Source organism: Fringilla coelebs, assembly GCF_963513975.1.
Source record: "Fringilla coelebs genome assembly, chromosome: 2".
Taxonomy (NCBI): Eukaryota; Metazoa; Chordata; class Aves; order Passeriformes; family Fringillidae; genus Fringilla; species Fringilla coelebs.
In genome coordinates this window covers 27,716,979-27,735,732 of record NC_140029.1, presented here as the reverse complement: position 1 = coordinate 27,735,732, position 18,754 = coordinate 27,716,979, and the positions used below count along the sequence as shown (strand labels likewise).

Here is an 18,754-nt window from a genome sequence, read left to right as displayed (position 1 = left end):
ACAGTTACAGTAATACATTATTTTAGTCATGCATGTTAGTCCAAATGTTACATTTTCTGGTGAGTAACCATATGTACATGACACCAACTGCTGTATTTCAAATCTTCAGGATTAGAGAAATCTTGAAACCAAACAAAATCATACTTACAGAGAATCAAAGGTAGATAAATGTTTTCATCTTTAATATTATCAAGACTTTTTGTGATGAAATGATGCAAAATGTACTTGGAAAACCAAACCAGCTTTGCCAGCATTCTCTTTATTTCACTGGAACAAACAGGAAAATGATTGTGCCCATCAGCTGAAACATAGTTGTTTTGCTAGTTTGATAAGTTACCTGCAATAAAATCATTATATTAAAAATTTATTACTTCTCTTTCCTCTTCAGCTATTTGGTGATGTTTGTTTCCATTGCAACCGTGTGATTGAAGGAGATGGTAAGCACTTCTCTGTTTCCCTAAGGTTCCTTTTTGATGCAAGTTCTCTTTAAAAGTGAAAGCAAGGGGGAAGCAGCCCAGTTTTCATTGAAACAAAAACAGATGTTCTCTTGACCAGAAATTAAATTAGAGCAAATTAGTCAGAGACCAAGTGGTAGGAAAACCTAACATCATTTCGTGATGGTAGAAGACCACCCCATGGCCAAAGAAAACTGTGAAACCCCTTAGTGACAGCAGAGGCCACAGATGCTGGAAGATGCTCAGAAGTCACTTCCTGCCATACCACCTTCAAAAAAGAACACATGCAAGGGTAAGAAGGAGCATACAGGCATCTCCACAAATGAATTTGTGGATCATGAGCCAAATTTGAAAAATACTTAGATACTGAAAAACATTGGTGGACACTGTTAGGCATTTTTTTTTAAAATGCCTTGTTCCCATTATGTCAGTTTGAATCCTGGAGATATTTACCTATCTATTTCCAGCACCTGTCTTTTGAAAATCTAGCCTTATGATAATATCACAAAACCAGGAATGATCATACTTGGAAATATATGTCCTGTAAAGGCAGAACTGCAAGCAATTTGTTTGGTTTGTTATTGTTTGATTAGGTTTCTTGGGAGAAGGAGGTGGGTTTGAGGATTTTTTTTGTTTTTTTTGATAACTAGCTCTGATAAAATGCCAAAAGCAAATTATTCTATCTGAAATAATGTGACATTATGTGCCTATTTATCCTGTTCAAAGTGAATACTATGTTAGCTTCATCTAAGCCAAAGGCATTGACAAAGCAGGAGGAAGCTTCTAACATTGAAAAAGAGACATCAACTAGTCTATAGTCATGTAACTATAGGGTAATACATGCATCCTGTAGATGTGCTTTCCCTAGATTTTCTGGACTGCACTATGCCTGCAGAATGGCAATGCAAAATGCTTTAGAGGAAAGAGTCCTCATTTTCAGGAAAATTCTACAGGAACGAGCAGAAATGGAACTTTTCTGATAACTACAATCTCTGTATGATTCTAATCTTTCACCATATATTCCGACACCCATAATGTAAGTTTTGGTCTCTGAACTGAAAATAAAACAGTATACATTAATTTCTTTATTTTCAGTGTATGTCTTCAATTACATTTCTTCTTTCATTTCTGCATACAAATTTTGAGTCAGCTGTCAAAAATTTGGTATTCAGTATTGTTCTCTGTTGGGTGAAACAAATACCTGTAGCAGCAGTTTTTCAGGAGGGTGTCTATGACTGCATTACTGAGGTTGTTTGGGAGCAAAGACTTTCACATGTCTAGTATTATTCTGGAAAGAAGTGGAATAACTGTGTATCTGTGGACATGCTTGCCCCATAGTGCAGGAAAAACCCTCTGCATGACAATGGTTCTCCTTGTTGTTGACAAAATACTGTGAGAAAAACATTGAAAGATCGAGTGAGAAAAACATTGTAAGAAAAATATTATCCTGCATTCTCTAACTCAGGAAAATTTTGGTAGGGGAAGCTGGAAAGCTGTATCGAAAAAGAACAGGAACTGGATTTACCTACGGAAGAAATAGGAAGTAGTTTCTCTTCAAAGCAAAGAATAGAGAGTCCATTTTTTTTTTCACCTTGGTAGTGCTGATTTACCAGCAGTGTCTGGCTGCTGGCTTCACATTATTTTCTTCAGCTGGTCAAGTGCAACTGTTGATTGCAGTGCAGTCTGAACTGGATCTGAGAAATGAAACTGTATGAAAACATAAACACAATTGCGCTGGATTGCTCTTCAGCTGGAAGCATTTCCTGATTAAGTTGGAACCTGGCCTCACAGAACCATTGCCTGAGCTCAGCTGGATATGAGATGAAGTGGAAGCGAAAAATAGGAGGCAGAAATAGGTTAAGCTGGTCTTGCCTCAGGGACAGCTGTATCAATGCTTCAAAGTCCTGCTCATTACACTCTAAAATGTGCCTCACCAGTCTGGTCACTGGTGAGGCACATTTTAGAGTGTAATGAGCAGGACTTTGAAGCATTGATACTGGTTATTATGATCCTTAATACTTGATACAAGAATCAATGAGTCTTTTTCACACCTCATGAATATGTAAACTTAAAATTTTTGTGATCACCTTTTTTTCTTATTGGTAAGGCTAATGATTTCTTTTTTCCCATCTCTCTAGTTGTGTCTGCTCTGAATAAGGCATGGTGTGTGAACTGTTTCGCTTGTTCAACTTGCAACACTAAGTTAACCCTCAAGTAAGTCTATGGATAAGTGTGATGTCTTCAACACATATCAATGGCTCTCTTCAAAGTGCAGATGTTGCTATAGTGTAGCTGTTCCTGTATGAAAAACATGTAAGCAGCATCGAGGAAATAAGTGTCTCTTCCTCTTGCTCCACTTAGTACTTTCCATCTCTTTCCGCTGTCTCTTCAGGTCTTCCTTCAGTTAGTCTTCCTAACTCTTCTCCTTTTCCATCCTTTATTTTTTCTTGTTTAACTCTAAAGGGATAAGTTTGTTGAAATTGATCTAAAACCTGTCTGCAAACACTGTTATGAGAAAATGCCAGATGAATTTAAGCGACGACTTGCCAAACGGGAACGTGACGCAAAGGATAAAGAGAAGCAGAAAAAGAAAAAGCCAATCTGTTTGTAAACTTCCTTTCCTTCTCACCGCCACCTCTGCTCCTTTCTTCTGTGGTTAGTCCTAAGGATGTTTTTTTTGCACTTTTGCATGAAGTTACGGCAGTCAAAACCAAAACATCTTTCACGCAGCTGCAACTTGAAATACTAACTTTTTATTCCATTACCTTATGTTTAGTCTACAATTAGATTTGAAAGGCTTTCTAAATTACACGGTTAATAAATATGAGCTTTTGGGTAAAATCTGCATAACTTGCTCAACAGGGTATTGTAATCACTGTCTGAAGTGTGTAGAACTTATAACAATGTATTTGTATAAATTGGGGGGCTAATTTTTTGCTTGCGCACATTTAATAGGAGATTTTTTTAAAATTCTTTTTTCACTATCTCATCTGCTAAAACTTAGTCTCTTTTGCTTTGTTTTTTTAGGAATAAATTTGTTGAGTTTGATATGAAGCCTGTCTGCAAAAAATGTTATGAGAAGTTTCCTCTAGAGCTGAAGAAAAGACTGAAGAAATTAGCTGAAACTTTGGGAAGGAAGTAAAGACTTCATCTGCTCTCCTCTTCCTTTGTGAAAATCTTATAGATACTACTTGTGGGGTAGGGGGGAGTTGCTGCTTTGAGGCTGCAGTCAGACAACAGATGTTGATGAATGCCTTTTATCAACCCAAAATATAGTAAGATTCTCTGTTCTCTATACATGTAAGTTTACTTGTTGACAAACAGACCATACTTCCAAAATAAATACCAGCTCACCTGAAAGGTTTCTGACCAATAATGCCATTGTACTGACGCAGGTGGCCCATTCTGTACACTAATTCTCTGTGGAACTTTTCAGAGAGAGAAAATTTGCTTGTGAACACCACCTGTGAAAACAAACTTTGCAAATGTGCCCAACTTTAGGGACGTGTATTGTCATTTATGTTAGTGAAAATATTAACCTTCATATTAAGCATGCAGACAAAACTCACCCAGCTCAAGTGATTTGGGCAGGAAACCAGTACACTTTGCCTCATGGAAAAATTCACACTTGGAGTTCTGGCCAAGTCACCTCATTAAGGAGCCTTGTTTCAGATGGTTTGAAAGCTATCAGATTTCTAAATACAGCCACTGTACAAATGACATACATAAAATTACAAACATGATAGATTATGCTTACATGAGGAATGTTTCTACATCAGGCTTAGCATGAGATACTTATATAAAAATGTATTCCTATTGCAAGAAATGAGCATACTCAGAACTACTTGAAGTTTGCTATATTCCACTTAAAATAACACATTAACTTCTATATATGCTTTTGCATTCTATTTACTTTTTGTGCCTTATTCTGCTGGACCATACATAACAGTGTACTATTAAATATATATAGTTTTATATTTTATTTCATATTTTTATGCAGAAACTATTATAGAAGGTATTTTCAAAAGATAACATACTTTGCCTTAATTATACAGGATGCAAGAAGTACTTTATTTGAAATGTGAACATCTGCATTTAAAATCTAGCTTCTAGACTGCATTGATTTTCAGAACAATACTGAAAATGCATATTTCAATTAACTGGCAATATTACTTTTACACCTCTGTGTGTAAATATGCAAGGTTTGATCCTGCTAGGATCTACTTCTTTAGCCATCCTCAAGGACTGAGCTTACAAATAAAAACAAAAATTCTTTATAACATACATTTGTTTTATACTATTGAGTTATATCCATGCAAATTTGTTTTGTTTTTCCCTTTCTTATAGAAAATATAGCTACTTAGGTCTTCTTGATGGTACGAAGTATGCAACCTTTTTTTTAATTTTTATACATTAGTGACTTAAACAGATTTTATGTAATTATGTAACAGGAAGTAAAATTTTCTTTCCTGTTTATGAAAAATTAGTTACTTTAAAACATCTGCTTTCCTGTGTCATCAATAAAGGCCATGTTATTAAACCTTGTATTGCCTCTCTGAAATAAATGCTTGAGATAGGTGGGAAAGTAGTAAGGCTGTCTTGGATCCCTGAGCTTTTACCTGTGACTATGTAAATACTTCCTTATTACCTTGATTTAAAGGAGACATATGCCTTTCCTAAAAGCATATATCTGTATGTAGTTCTAAGGTTCATACAAGAAACCACAGTTTGTTTCATAAGGAATAGCTTGATTCTTCTGGATATTTTCTCAAATGGCATAGTCACTTGGTTTTCCTAAAGAAAGTATCTCATCTGAGTGTAAAACATACACCCTCCTGTTAACTTTTTCTCTCCTGTTTTCACTGTAATGAAACTGTCACCCCAAACTTCCAGTTGATTGCTAGGCAGGGTATTTTTGGGCTATTTTATCCCACATAATTATTGAATGCCATAACATTAATAAATGAAGTCAGTCCCTGACTCTGCTGAAGACTATACAAGCTTAAAATGTCCTCAGAAATTATTTACTTAAGTAGCACAGTAGCCCTGTTGGAATTTTGGACTGTGCCATGGATTCAGTAGACCACACACACTCTTGCTTCCTCCTGAAGTTATAACTGACTTCTAGGTTTTCATGTGACACTGACTGTACATCTCCTTCTTCAGCCTGTGTGTGCCCAGCCTTACTGCTCAGAGCTGGGAAGGGTCCCTGGCCCCAAAGCTGAATGACAAGATCTGGCTCATAGCCACATTGCTCAGGGCTACATCCATCTGCAGCACAGTGGCCTCAGATTTCCTCTGCACTCTGGTGGCCCTTGGGGCCTGGCACAGGCTGGGTTTTTCCATTTCCAAGTTCCTGATGGTGAGCACTGCTACAGTTCACCAAGGCAGCACCTTCTGTTTCATGAACTCTAGTGTGTGTATGTCAGACCCCAGGATGTAGCACTCAAAGCATCTGAGGGTACTTGAGGGTTCAAAGCCTGATGAAGTATGGAAAAATGTTGGATGGAAGGGACCACTAGAGATCAGCTAGCTCAGCCATCTGCTCAGAATAGGTCTAACTTCAGAGTTACATCAGCACAGAAAGTCTTGCTTGGCCAAACTGTGAACATCACCATGCAAGGAGATTTCACAGGGCTTTGTGGATGTTCCAGTGCTTCATCACCCTCATGGTGAAAATATTATTACCGGAGTCCTATCTCAAGTGGAGTGTTCCCCAAATCCATACTGCTCTCTTGGGAACTTCATCATGAACTGTCGTTGGTATAATACCCTTGCACGTGGTCATGAAGAGGATTAGTTAAAAGCAGTTGCAAAGCAGAGCCAGGGAGCAAGCTAGCAATTAGGCAGCCTGGACAATTACACGTCTGGTGTTGAAGCTCATTTCCTGGCCTAAAGTATTATAAATATTTGAGGAGCTGCACATACTTTCCTAAAAGATGCAGAGCCTAGTACTGTTTCTCTACCCATGACCCCTGTAAGGTCTGTCAAGGAATCTGTGAGCCTGGGATTTGGGAACAGATGCCTCAGAAGCTTTGTCCTTTTCTGCTGCATGGGTCAATTCTGCACGGGCAAGAGAGGTTCCTTTAGAAAGCCTGGCCAGGCTGACAGTAGGGAGCACTCCAGAAAGCCCAGTGGATGTCGCTGTAGGGGGAAAAGCTGAGCCCAGAGCCTCTCTGCAGTGACACGAGCTGTGCAGTTCCAATGAGCACAGCCAGCTTGCAGGGACAGCTCTCGAGACAGTGCTGCGACCCCAGGGACAACACAGGGAGTGCCCCTTCCACAGAACTGGGTGAGACAGTGACCAGAGCCAAAGTACTGGACCTGGTCTATATGAAGGCAATTTCCCATGCCTCCCCATCAGCTGAAGTGCAGAAATATTCTCCAGTGAGTCAAGCAAACTCTGATGTTCTCCTCTGCACCACCACCACCACCATTTCCATTACTTAGCCTGGCAGGTGCAGATAATAAATTGTTTGATAATCCCAGCTGCAGGCACACCATTAAAAGTACAGAGAAAAAAAAAATGGTGGAATTAAATCCAATGTCTAAATAAAGCACCATTATAGAAGAAAGAATAAAAGAGGATTAATTCTTTCAGTAAGGGTCTTACATGGATGTTGCTGGTCTTAAAGAAAAAGTTAGCTATGTTTCCTTATTTTCCCTGCAAAGAGGGTAAGAGCTGTGGGGCTGTCAGTATATTTTAGGTGTACCAGGAATCCTGTGACTGTCAGTGGGTTGTTTGAGATTGAGAACTGGAGAAATTTTTAATTACACTTCTTCAGAGACATGGCCCAGTGGCCTCATTTTGAGCAAAGCATCTGAACTGGCAGGAAAGATGGCTAATTCCAGTGAGTAGAGTCTGAGGCTTCCTGCTGGGAATTTCACCACAGGGCTCATCCTTGAGCCACCAAACCTGTACAACTACAACTTGCAGATCTGTCCTGCCTTGAGGTTGCTGGTCCATCTTTTAGTCCATGTTCCCAGCTGTGTTTTAGAGCTTAATTGTTTAATTATACTATCCACAGTGCCTGGAAAAAAGGTTTCTCACCACAGCTGCTACAATATTTGGAGACTCATTTTCTAGAACATTGGATCTCTAAGAAGGCCCTTATGCTTACAGATTAAATTTATAGTTGCTCTGAACAATGAAGTATAGAATCCTAGAATATTACAGGTTGGAAGGGACCTAAAGTTCTAGTCTTTAATGGGGGACACTTCCCACTAGGCCAGATTGCTCAGAACTCCACCCAACCCAGCCTCGCAAACTGCCTGGCATGGGGCACCCGCAGCCTCTCAGGGCAGCCCGTGCCAGGGCTTCATTGCCATCACAGCGAATAATTTCCTCCTTGTATCCAACCTAAACTGCCCCTCTGTTAATTGTACCCATCACTCCTTGTCCTATCACTACAGTTCCAGACAAAGACCCTCTCCTGCTTCCCTGTAGGTCCCTCAGACACTGGAAGGTTGCCATCAGGTCTTCCTGTCCCCTTCTCTTCTCCAAGCTCCCCAGCCCTCACTCTGTGTTTGAGGGGAAGATGCTCCAGTTCCCCTAGCAACGTCGTCGTGTCCCTCCTCTGGACTTGCTCCAACAGTACCACGTCCCCAAGCCATTCTTATAGCGAGGCCGCAAGAACTGTTACTTAGCTTTAGGGGAAAATTTGTTACCTAAGTATACATATAGATATACACACACACACACATATATATACACACAGATATAGAGTATATTATTTAGGTGATAAATATATTATCGCCATATATTTTTATATATTTCTGAGGTGAGTTTATGGCAGTTTTAGGTGAGAAAATGCTAACATTCGGTTTCTCACAGCTCCCCATGGCAGACTTTCTCCCCCTGCCCCCGCCCCCTTGTGCGCATGCGCAGACCGGGCCAGGTCCCGCCCCCGGCCGTTGGTATGGGGGCGGGAGGCGGCACGCGCCGGGGTTGCGCGCGCCGTGCGGCTGAGCGGGAACTTGCGTAACGCGCGGCGGCCGCGGCGCTCCTGCGCTTCCTTCCTCCTTCCCTCCGCCTTCCCCTCCGTAGACGCCGGGCCAGCGCCGCCGGGCCGGCCGGGAAGGCGCGTTCCGCCACGACAGAGGCCGGGCGCGGTCCCCAGCGCCGCGGTGGCGCCATGATGAGGCGGACGAAGCCCGAGGTGGAGCGCTACGTCGCCTCCTTGCAGGCCGCGGCGCCGTCCCCCAGAGAGGTGAGCGCGGCCTCGCGTTGCCCGTCCCCGCCGGGCCCGGGCGGAGCTGCGGCCGCTCCGTTCGGCCGGTGCGGGGTCCCTTCCCGCTCCGCGTGGGGCGCTGGAGGCCCTGCCGCGCGTCCTGAGGGACCGCCGGCCCCCGCGCCGCGGGGAGGCCTCGCTGCCGCCGGGCCGGGGGGCGGCTGCGCTCGCTGCCCCTGCGCCGACGGGCTGGGGGCGGCTGCTCTGCAGCCTCCCGGCGCCGAGCCCGGCGCCTCGGTTTAGGAGCTTGGTCTGCTTAGCCCGTCCTCGTCCTTGGCGGTAGAGGAAGAAGGATCCCTCTCTGGAGGGATGTCTTTCTGGAGATACTCAAACCTCACCTGGACGCGCCTGTATCCCGTGCCATAGGTGACTGAGCCATGGCAGTGTGTGGGACTAGATGATCTCCACAGGTCTCTTCCATTCCTGACTATTCTGATGTTCTGTGAGTAAGGTGTCTTTGGGAGTATTTCTCAGCGCGTAATTACTCAGGGTGTCTGTAAACCGGGTGAGGTAGGGGGGAGCTGAGGAAGGACCAAGGTGTTTGGCGTACTGAAGGTGCTTTCCCTAACTGGGAGCAGTGGTTTACTAGAGCTGTGCACCCGTAGTTTACAACTGGTAAGCTGTAGTGTGGTTTTAAGGAGTCCATCAGTTCTCTGAGTACAGACTTCTTCAGTTTTGTAAGCGTTTAGTTCCTGTGTTTCACGAGTTTCGTTTCTCTGAAGATTCCCGGGTTTCATTTTTTCAGAAGAATCTAACCAAGGAACACGTGACGCGCTTTCCGTTTTCTTTTGTGTTGTGCCATTAATATTCTTATCTTTGTAGTAGTATTAGGAGAGAAGGAACTGGGAAAAAATAATCTTTCTGTTGTATTTTAGTAACTGGCCAGAAGGATGAGGACCTCTGCATAACTTGTTACCATTTTTTATTGTATCTGGTAAAGGATCTCAGTGAGCAGTTTGATGCGATTCATGGGAGCTATTTAATCCTGAAAGATCCTGTTCTACTGCTCTTGAATTGATTTTTTTTTTTTTGAGTTAGAATATTCAGCACTATGTTGTGTAGTGTGAATGCATCTATGCTCAGTATTATGCAGTAGGGCCTTTGTGCGGGCAGTGTGTACATCATCATTATTTGTATCTCTTTCCCACCAGCAACAAAGTTGTTCTGTGGCTTAATTGCTTTGGGTGCTGTTTAGGGCAGCCAATGTTAAGGGCATTGCTGTCAGGATCATAGGTGCTCTTTAATTGCTTTGGTGTTCCTACTGAACACAACAACAAAATAAATCCTCTCCTGTTGTGCTTAAGACCAGCTGGTGCATATTTGCTTGTTTAGATTTTTTCTTTTTAATAAGTAATGCTTACAAATAATTGTATAAGCACAGTCACTGGTGGAAAATATTACTGATTTTCCTGTTGTGTTGATTTTAGGAGGGGGTGCTTATAAGGCTGCAAAGCATTTATATTGAGGTTTCCTTTCATCCGTGTTTAAAAGAAGATGTAAAATTCAGCTCCACTCTCACATGCTTCAGTGTTTCCCTTTTATAGCAGGCTTCAAAAATACAGTCTGGAAACTTGAGGTGTCCTAGGAGGCCTGCTTTAATTTTTAACTGCTTCTTAAAATTTTGCTGGAATAGGAGTGGTGAGAAAGGGAGAGACTTATAATTCAAGTGAATTCAAAATATACACACTTGTTTGGAATCATAGATGTAGCTAGCTCCAGTATTTCTTTGTTCAAAAGCAAAATTGTTTCTGAACTGATATGGAGAACTCAAGCTTTAAATTTGTCTGATTTACTTGTACCTTTTTTGCTTGTAACTCAGTTCTTTAAACCGCTCCTTTCCCTTTTCCTCATGGTCATGCTTCTGCCACCTTGGCTTCTTTGTTACTGCCTTGTAAAAGGAAAATTGTTTCACATCTTGCTCCTAGGGTGTGTATGTTAAAGTTATTTTAGTCAGAAATCAACTACTGCATAAATGCATTTCTTACCCAAACTGAGAGTGACTTAAGCAAAAGTTGCTTTTTCCTCAAGTATACTTAAATACTAGCATCTAATGACAGTGCACTACAGTAGGGCTAAATGGCAGATCTCTCTTAAATTGTGGAATATCTTTCTTCCTTGGTACATTGCACAGCAATAACTAAATGTAGATTACACTATTCTTCCACTCTCTTTAATGAGTGATGTATGAAGTACCATTTATATACAGGCTTGTTGTTTTGTTCTCTTGTATTCCCTATCTTCCTAGTAACCTTTTTATAGCAAAAACTTTTATTCTTTTCATTCTTAAACCTACATCTTTCAGAAACCAACCCTTATTTATGATGGGTGGCTTTGAGCTGATAATGAATCATCAAATTCAGTCATTTGAGTATTAGGCTTTGCTGAAAAGAAAGGTCACTTGTTAGGGATTTACTTTTGAAGTACCTAATGTCTAAAGTGTGTTTGTCATGGTTTTTCTCCTTCAGAAATCGATGAAAGGATTCCTCTTTGCTAAGCTGTATTTTGAAATTAAAGAATATGAACTTGCTAAAAGGTAACATGCGTTGATGGACATTTGTTTTTTTGTTCCTCTAAATGTAAAAGAAAAGCTTTGTTTTTATGAAGTAGACCAGAGAAACCAAGATGACTATCATGCTGCTTTAAGCTAGCAGTCAGTGTGGACATTGAGTGCTATTTAGATTTTTGTAAAACAATAACTTAAAAGAAGATAAGCTATGTGGTACCGAAAAAACTTACCTGGCTGAATTGGCTAGTTTTTTGCTCATTGTATTAAGTAGTTCTTACCATTTCTACAAATTCCTGCTTTTGTTATTTCAATCAACAGAAATACTGGCTGGTGAGTAAGTAGCGTTTGTACAGGTATAAACCATATTGCTGCTTACTTAAAGGTCCTGACAAAGTGTCTGGAACAAAACATGTATATACTTCTGTGGTCTGGCCAAAGCATCTAGAACAAAATATGTCTGTGTGTCCTGTGTGGCAGATAAAGTTGCCATTAGAGCTTGGGTGGGATGGGAAGTGTTAGTTAAAAGTACTGGTTGAGTAGCAGACTTTTTTCCCCTTCATAGATATATATCTACATACCTCAATGTACAAGAGAGAGATCCCAAAGCACACCGATTTCTTGGACAAATTTATGAAGCTGAGGATAACATAGAAAAAGCTTTTGGGTGTTACAAGGTAAGTACTACATTCAGCTACAGCCCCTAATGTTCTGTTTTATTCCTTTATAAAAGGACTTCTAAAACCCTTCTGTGGCTGAACATTCTCAAAGCCATAGAAGAAAACATGCTTCTGGAAAAACCGTGTCATACACATTTGACAATGGAAAGCGTGTGAAGCACTGCAGAGAGGATTCTTCACTTGATATCGCTTGCTTCTGTAGTACATTTTGAAGTTGCTTCTTTGTTTTTAATTCTGGACTTGATCTTTCTGCTACCTGTTGTTAAATTCTCCCCAGGTCATGCATAGCCTCTTGGACTATTGTCATAGAATCCTGTAATGCAAACTGTGATGACAGCTGGAGTTTAGTTGCTGCTAGAAGACTGTAGTCTTACTGTGTTTTTTGTTTGGTTGGTTTAGAAGAGGGCGGGTGCAGAGGGGAGGGACAAATCTAATTTTGATTAGGCAAGCATATAAATGTCAAATTTCCAGTTGGGTTGCCTTTGTTCTGGTTTCAGAGAGAAAGATGTGCTCAGAAGTCTGGCCAATAGAACTCTATGTATGAAGTGCTATCACACTTCTTAAACTGTGTCTTAATTTTAAAAAATTTTTACACCAGGCTAGACTAGAGGTTGTTATAGTCCTGCTGTTTGTTTATAGCAGTAGCTAGAGATAGATGCAGAGGAAATGGTTTGCACTATTTTCCTTACGCTTTTCTCAATTTTAGCAGTTCTGCTTGGGTGCTGTAAACTAGTGGTAGCATGTAGAAAGGCTTTTCTTATATACTCTGTATTTCTAGATATAACTGATTTGAATAGCTGGGTATGTTTGTGGGGGTGTAACTCTTACCTGTTGTACACAGATCATAAGTTAAAGAAGTTGCCTTTTTTTTTTTTTTTTTTTTTACTCCTCTGTCTATATGGGGAAAAATAGCGTTCTGTGGAGTTGAACCCAACACAGAAAGATCTTGTATTGAAGATTGCAGAGTTACTATGCAATAATGACATTACCGATGGAAGAGCAAAATACTGGGTTGACAGAGCTGCTAAGCTCTTTCCTGGGAGCCCTGCTATTTACAGGTTGAAGGTAAGTTCAAAATTACCTCTGTTCAAAGGCTTGAACAAGCTTTGAGCACCTGTCTGCAGTGCCTTTTGCATGTCACCTTGAGCAAAACTCTTGCTAAATTATTTTAGTATCTTTTAATATTAAACAACTATTAGATGTTACACTCCTTCTAGTCTGACATTTTTGTCCAGTTTTAAAGGAAGCTGCAGCTGCATGCTTTCATACCCTTTCTAATGTTTCAAGTTTAATTTTCTATCCAAAATGCTGAGAAATTATTTATCACAGTCAAGAAGTTGAAGACTAAATAGGTGTCATTTATTCTTTCTATTGTGTCACTGGCAGGAAGGTAGCTGATCTGTGAACTCAGACTTTCTTGCTTTACACTGCTTTTTTAGTTTTTAAATCTGTATTATGATCATTTCTGCGGACTGTGCGAAATGCTGTAATTCTCAAATACCATGGAAATACTTTGCGCTACGCAATGTCACTTGTGCACTGGTATGTTAATTTTGTGTAGCTTTTAATTTTGTGTAATTTTGGGCAGCAGCCACATTGAAGTCTCAAGGTGTCTGGGTTTTTTTAAAGTAAGGTAGTTTTTTTAAAGCATGGTCTACTATCACTGAACCAAATGTTTTGAGAAGCACTTCTCTCTTGGTAAGAGGCAAATTCTTCTGAGGACTTTTCTTCTGTGATAGTCATGTTCATTTTTAAATATTTACATAGTTAATCAAACTTCATGTAATACCTGAAAGCTATTAAGAGTACTCTAGCTAGAGCAATGTAGTGTATGTAGTGAAGGAAAGAATGATACCTAGTACTGTAGTTACTCAGAAGACTGATGTGGCAAATGAACTATTAATATGTTACCTTCATGTTTTAACAGGAGCAGTTACTGGATTGTAAAGGTGAAGACGGGTGGAATCAGCTTTTTGACTTGATTCAAGCAGAACTTTATGCAAGACCAGATGATGTCTACATAAACATCAGACTAGTTGCGCTCTATCGTTCAAATAACAGATTAAAGGATGCTGTGCTCCACTGTCAGGAGGCAGAGAAGAGAATACCTTTGCAGTCAAGCTTGGAATGGTGTTCCTGTGTTGTAGAGACATTTGAGGTGTTTAATCATATTTTGATCCTGTGGTAGTCTTCCATATCTTTTTACCTGGTCTATTTCTCTTAGTGTCCTTATTCTGACAGCTATTTCTCAAGGGATTTAACTCCTTCAAATGCAAGTCTGCTGAAACCAGTGGAACTACAAAATGCTTCTTGTGTGTTTTTTTTTAATTGGAATTTTCTCCCTAAAATTAAACTTTATAGAGCTATTGAGTTTCTAACTTCAAAAGCTGAGTTAGACACAGCAGTTCCATTAGGGATAAAATTGCTCAAGCAAGTAGTTCCCTGGAACTTTGCTGCTGAAGAATATGTTAAGGTCTCACCTGTGAAACTGGATTATGCAATAAATGCCACTAGTGTGTTTTGGAGAAGTACTGCCCTTGTCTTCATGGAAGGATGACTGTTCCTTATCCTGTGATGAACTTTCTTCTTTAGGAATATCTGGAATCTTTACAAGACTTGGAGTATGATAAAAATAACTGGAGAACAATCAAGAAAGATCATCTGCTGGCCTATTCCAGCTTTGTCAAACTGACACTTTCTTCTAGAGATGTTCAGGAATGCAGAGAGGCACTTGAAAGGTACTGTTTAAACTTTTCTGTAGTAAGAAAAAGCCCTCTAAGAATTGTTTGGGGTCACGTAACATCTGCCAAGCTTCTGTTTCACAGCTTATCTTGGTTTTGGATGGGAGAGGAGATTCTCTGTACCAACCACCAAGAGTGTTTCTTACTGGGTGTGAATCCTGGGCTATCTTTTGACAGATGCTTGAATGGTCAGGACACGGCCATGGAGAAAACTCATTTATATCCTGTGTCTTTGTACCTTCTTTTCCTTTGATTAGAAAATTGTTCTGCACTTCAGCAATTGACTAATCCAGATTTCCCAGACAATTGGAAAAAAACATTGGCCCAAAAAACTCCAATCCAAACAAAGCAACAGAAGTCAAACTGAAAAGCCAAAACTACCTCTTGTGTGTGTCAACTTTGTCCTAGTCATTCTATTATTAAATAACACAGCACACTGGAGTAATTAGGAACTTTGTGTATATAGTATAATGGGGAGGGAAGAAACCACCTGAAGCAAGAATAGCCTCCTTCAGAGAAAACCAGTGGTGTTACAGCTGGCTTAAAGACTTGCCATCTGTGGTGCACCTAGAATAGTACAAAATAGTGTGTTTGTAGTCAATAATTTAAGATCTGTGTTTGTTTCTTGCCATTATCTTTCGTTTGTTACTGGTTTTTACTAATTTTTTGTTGTTCCTCAGTACTATAATGGCTGTTATATTGCGTTCTGTAAAAATATTCTTGAGTCTGTAAATCTTGCATGAGTATTTGAAGCAATATGAGCAATGGATGAGCAATATTTAATACCCATGTATGTTTTCTCCTCTAACATTGACCACGTGGGGTTTTGGGGTTTTCTGTTTCTGATTTATTAGAGTATTTTGAAATGTTCACATCTGAAGCATTTCCAGATCATGGCAATGCTAACAGCCATTATAGTCTTGTCCAGTAATTGAAAAAATAATTTAACTGCTTTCTGGAAGCCCTCTCCGGAGTGTGGCTTGTATAGTAATCTAAAGGCACTAGAATTTCTGTAGTACCTTCTTTTTTTGAACAACCTGTTAAACAGTATTTTGGATCTTTGATAATGAAAAGAAAGGGCAGAATCAATAATACCTACTGTATGTCTCTAAATCTGCAGTTATGAACAAGTTCATCCACGTGGTTCAGGACAATAGTTTTAAAAGTAGCTGTGCAAAAATGTGATGAAAAAGACTAGGTTTCCAAGTAATACTTAAATAAACTTGAGAGCTTTGGGAGTTTGAAGTGATAATACTTTCTAGTAACTTGGGTTTAAGCAATAGAAACAGTACTTAGCATTCTGACCCATGAAGTTACTTCATTCACTCTTAAATAGCACAAACCAAAATCAGTTCTAGCTTTTACCAGGGCTCTGTTTAGAATTAGTCTTCTCTGCATTTTAGTTTTGATCGTGCACTTCAGTCAGTAAAACCATATGTGAGTGCGGCTGACGAGTTGTCTCGTACCTATGTGGAAATGAAAGGACAGCTGTACATGCATGCTGGAGCTTTGCTGCTGAAAATGGCCCAAGACAATGAGACACAGTGGAGAGCTATGTGTGAACTAGCAGCATTGTGTTATCTCCTGAGTTTTCAGGTAAATGATTTTTCAGTCTAAGCCTTCAGTTGATGCTTTTCTTGACACTTTCTAGCTGTGAATGTGTTGAATTCCTGTATTCCTGAGATGAACTAGTGTTTGTGTATCTACAGGAGAACTGTCCTTGCTCACCTCCTCTGTCACAATTGTTTAAAAGTTTCAAATGACACAAATAAGGTAGAAGTATACCTTCATTTGGTCCCCTTGCCAGAGTAACCTGATTCTTAAGTATTAGTGCATTTATTTCCTGTAGAGTGTTTCCTTTTTCATAATACATGTACATATGTTGAGTGTTGAATTTTAAAAATTTTTAAATTAAAAAAATATTTTTAAAAAGCAAGGTTCTTTGCCTTATGAATTCTTTGCCTTGACTGTCCTTTTTATACCATTGCTTGCATTGCAGGTATTACTTGCTCTTGTGTACGCTTAATGTTACTTTCAATAGCTATACTTGCACATCTGTGTACGTTAGGTGGGTTCTCTGCTCTCTTTGCCCATCCCACACAGAACCATAACCCAATATATGTACCTTTGGAATGAATAATGCCTGTTTTCTTATAGCTTTCTAATGCTAAAAATAAGCTTTTTTCCTATTTTCTAAGGTTCATTGAAATGTCCTGCTCTTACTGTGAAAAACTTGTAACAATTTTCTTCTTATTTTACCAGGTTCCTAAACCAAAGTCAAAACTCATAAAGGGGGATCAAACCGGACAAGATATGCTAGAAATGTTGGCCTGTGATCGAAAAAGCCAGTCTGGTAATAAAAAAAGAGCTGCGTAGTTCCATTTTTGTTAAAGAACACATTTGTGTATCTTGTAATGTTATCACTCCAATATATAGCAAAGCCTTATAGATTCTGACTGCATATGTCAAACAAAACAGTAGTTTGGTTCTGACACCTAAAGTTATTTTTGTCCTCTTAAGCTGCTGGTAGAGTGTGTTCTCCTTGTTTCAATAGTGGTTGGGGTTTTTTTCCTCCTTTTTGACTTTCTAGCATACTAAGGTAGAATTTAGCTTTTATTGTCCATTAAATCTACTGGAAATGGCTTCTGCCTGCTGATGCTATTTTGCAAGTATTGTTAGCCCCGAGATGGAAAGAAAATATTAGTTTGTTTCCCTGATCTTTTCATCCTTTCACTTGTTCATCAGCTTTGTTCTTTTTCCTGCCAAGTACAGACAGTGTTTCAGTCTACGAAATTCTTAGAGGGCCTAGATGAAAACAGATGAAGCTGCAAGACATCAGGTTCATTTACTTCAGAATGGATTTAGTTCTGCTTGTATTACAGATATAAGGTCACTTGCAATACCCTTAGAATACTCATGGTAGGAGGGCTTTGTTTTCATAAAGAACTGCATTTACAAATGCTTTGGGGCTGCTGTCACTAAAAGCTTGGAAAGCCTTTGTGCTGAAACACTGACCTAATTACAGGGAGAGCATACCTGAACAGTCTTGTAGGCTTCATAAGGGGAAATCCAGCCTTCAGTAGCAAAGAGCAGTCGAGCATAGCAAATACTGCTTTCTTTGTGTTCACTGCTTTATTTATGTGAAGTGATATGTTTGTTTTCTAGGTCATATGCTGCTGAACTTAAGTCATGGCAAGCAAGACTTCTTCAAAGAGATTGTGGAATCATTTGCAAACAAGAGTGGCTCATTTGCATTGTTTGATAGCCTGTTTGAGAGTGGAGCTTCTAGAGAGAGGTCTTTTATTGGCACAGATGATATTGGAAATGTCAGTACACAAGCGCCAGTGCAACTAGAACTTCACAAATACGATATTGGTAAGAAGTGTTACTTTCTGAAACTCAACACAGCTTTGTGTACCATAACCTCTTCTGCAAATAGTTGTGGAAGAGATACTGGTACACAAATACTTGTACTGCAACAAAAGGCAAATACCTGGAATAGCTGTCCAAAGTTGCCTTAATGTCATAGGAAGGACTTATACTGTATTGCAGTGTAAAGAAGTGCTGCTTCAGTAATTCCTTGAGGATTTTTGGAGAAGTAAATAGGTTTGCTAAAATTAGTTATCTCTTGGACTGAATAAGCTGAGAATGGGGATGATGAGAGTCATCCCCTCAGAAGCTTAAGCAGTTGATAGCTTTGAGCACTTAGATGAACTTGGTATGTTTGTCTATACTGAAGTTTGTAACCCTTTGTAAGTGAAACCTGGAATCTTGATGCTCATTGGTCTTAAAGTATCTTTGGCTCCTCTGACAGAGTGCAATGTGAAACCCAGCTTTGATCAGATAGTAGTAGTACTGAGGGCTTGCAGGAAGGTGACATTTGCATCCCATCTTGTTTTTTTGCACAGGTGCCATTCGATTGCACAATGGCAGCCTCCAGCACCTCGTGTGGCTTGGCTTGCAGTGGAACTCTATGTCAGTCTTACCACCCATGCGCAAATGGTTAAAACAGCTTTTTCACTTGCCCCAAGAAACATCAAGACTTGAGACAGATGCTCCTGAATCTATTTGCCTGTTAGACCTTGAAGTAAGTGAACTTTCAAATTCTTTAGAGTACTGCACAAATTTAAGTTTTTTGTAATTA

At 39.9% G+C, this 18,754-nt stretch overlaps 2 protein-coding genes across 5 annotated transcripts in view; both read left to right on the top strand.

Annotated features, from left to right (window-relative positions):
* The window catches only part of LIMS1 (LIM zinc finger domain containing 1), a 68,272-nt gene extending 63,292 nt beyond the window's left edge, over positions 1 to 4,980 (top strand). For 2 of the 3 annotated variants that reach the window (XM_084225800.1, XM_084225798.1), the window contains exons 8-11: positions 389 to 437; positions 2,594 to 2,669; positions 2,919 to 3,110; positions 3,483 to 4,980. In XM_084225800.1, coding sequence (XP_084081926.1) covers positions 389 to 437; positions 2,594 to 2,669; positions 2,919 to 3,066 — 273 coding nt within the window. In that variant the 3' untranslated portion in view covers positions 3,067 to 3,110; positions 3,483 to 4,980. Of the gene's footprint in view, positions 1 to 388; positions 438 to 2,593; positions 2,670 to 2,918; positions 3,112 to 3,482 lie in introns of those variants that run through there. The other variant, XM_084225799.1, reaches the window with a different exon arrangement.
* A 3,448-nt stretch (positions 4,981 to 8,428) lies between these two features.
* Positions 8,429 to 18,754, top strand: part of RGPD4 (RANBP2 like and GRIP domain containing 4) — a 33,579-nt gene continuing 23,253 nt past the window's right edge. For both annotated transcript variants that reach the window (XM_084201242.1, XM_084201241.1), the window contains exons 1-10: positions 8,429 to 8,665; positions 11,152 to 11,219; positions 11,755 to 11,866; positions 12,782 to 12,934; positions 13,797 to 14,027; positions 14,462 to 14,607; positions 16,014 to 16,206; positions 16,873 to 16,963; positions 17,776 to 17,985; positions 18,519 to 18,697. In XM_084201242.1, coding sequence (XP_084057368.1) covers positions 8,591 to 8,665; positions 11,152 to 11,219; positions 11,755 to 11,866; positions 12,782 to 12,934; positions 13,797 to 14,027; positions 14,462 to 14,607; positions 16,014 to 16,206; positions 16,873 to 16,963; positions 17,776 to 17,985; positions 18,519 to 18,697 — 1,458 coding nt within the window. In that variant the 5' untranslated portion in view covers positions 8,429 to 8,590. The remainder of the gene's footprint in view (positions 8,666 to 11,151; positions 11,220 to 11,754; positions 11,867 to 12,781; positions 12,935 to 13,796; positions 14,028 to 14,461; positions 14,608 to 16,013; positions 16,207 to 16,872; positions 16,964 to 17,775; positions 17,986 to 18,518; positions 18,698 to 18,754) is intronic.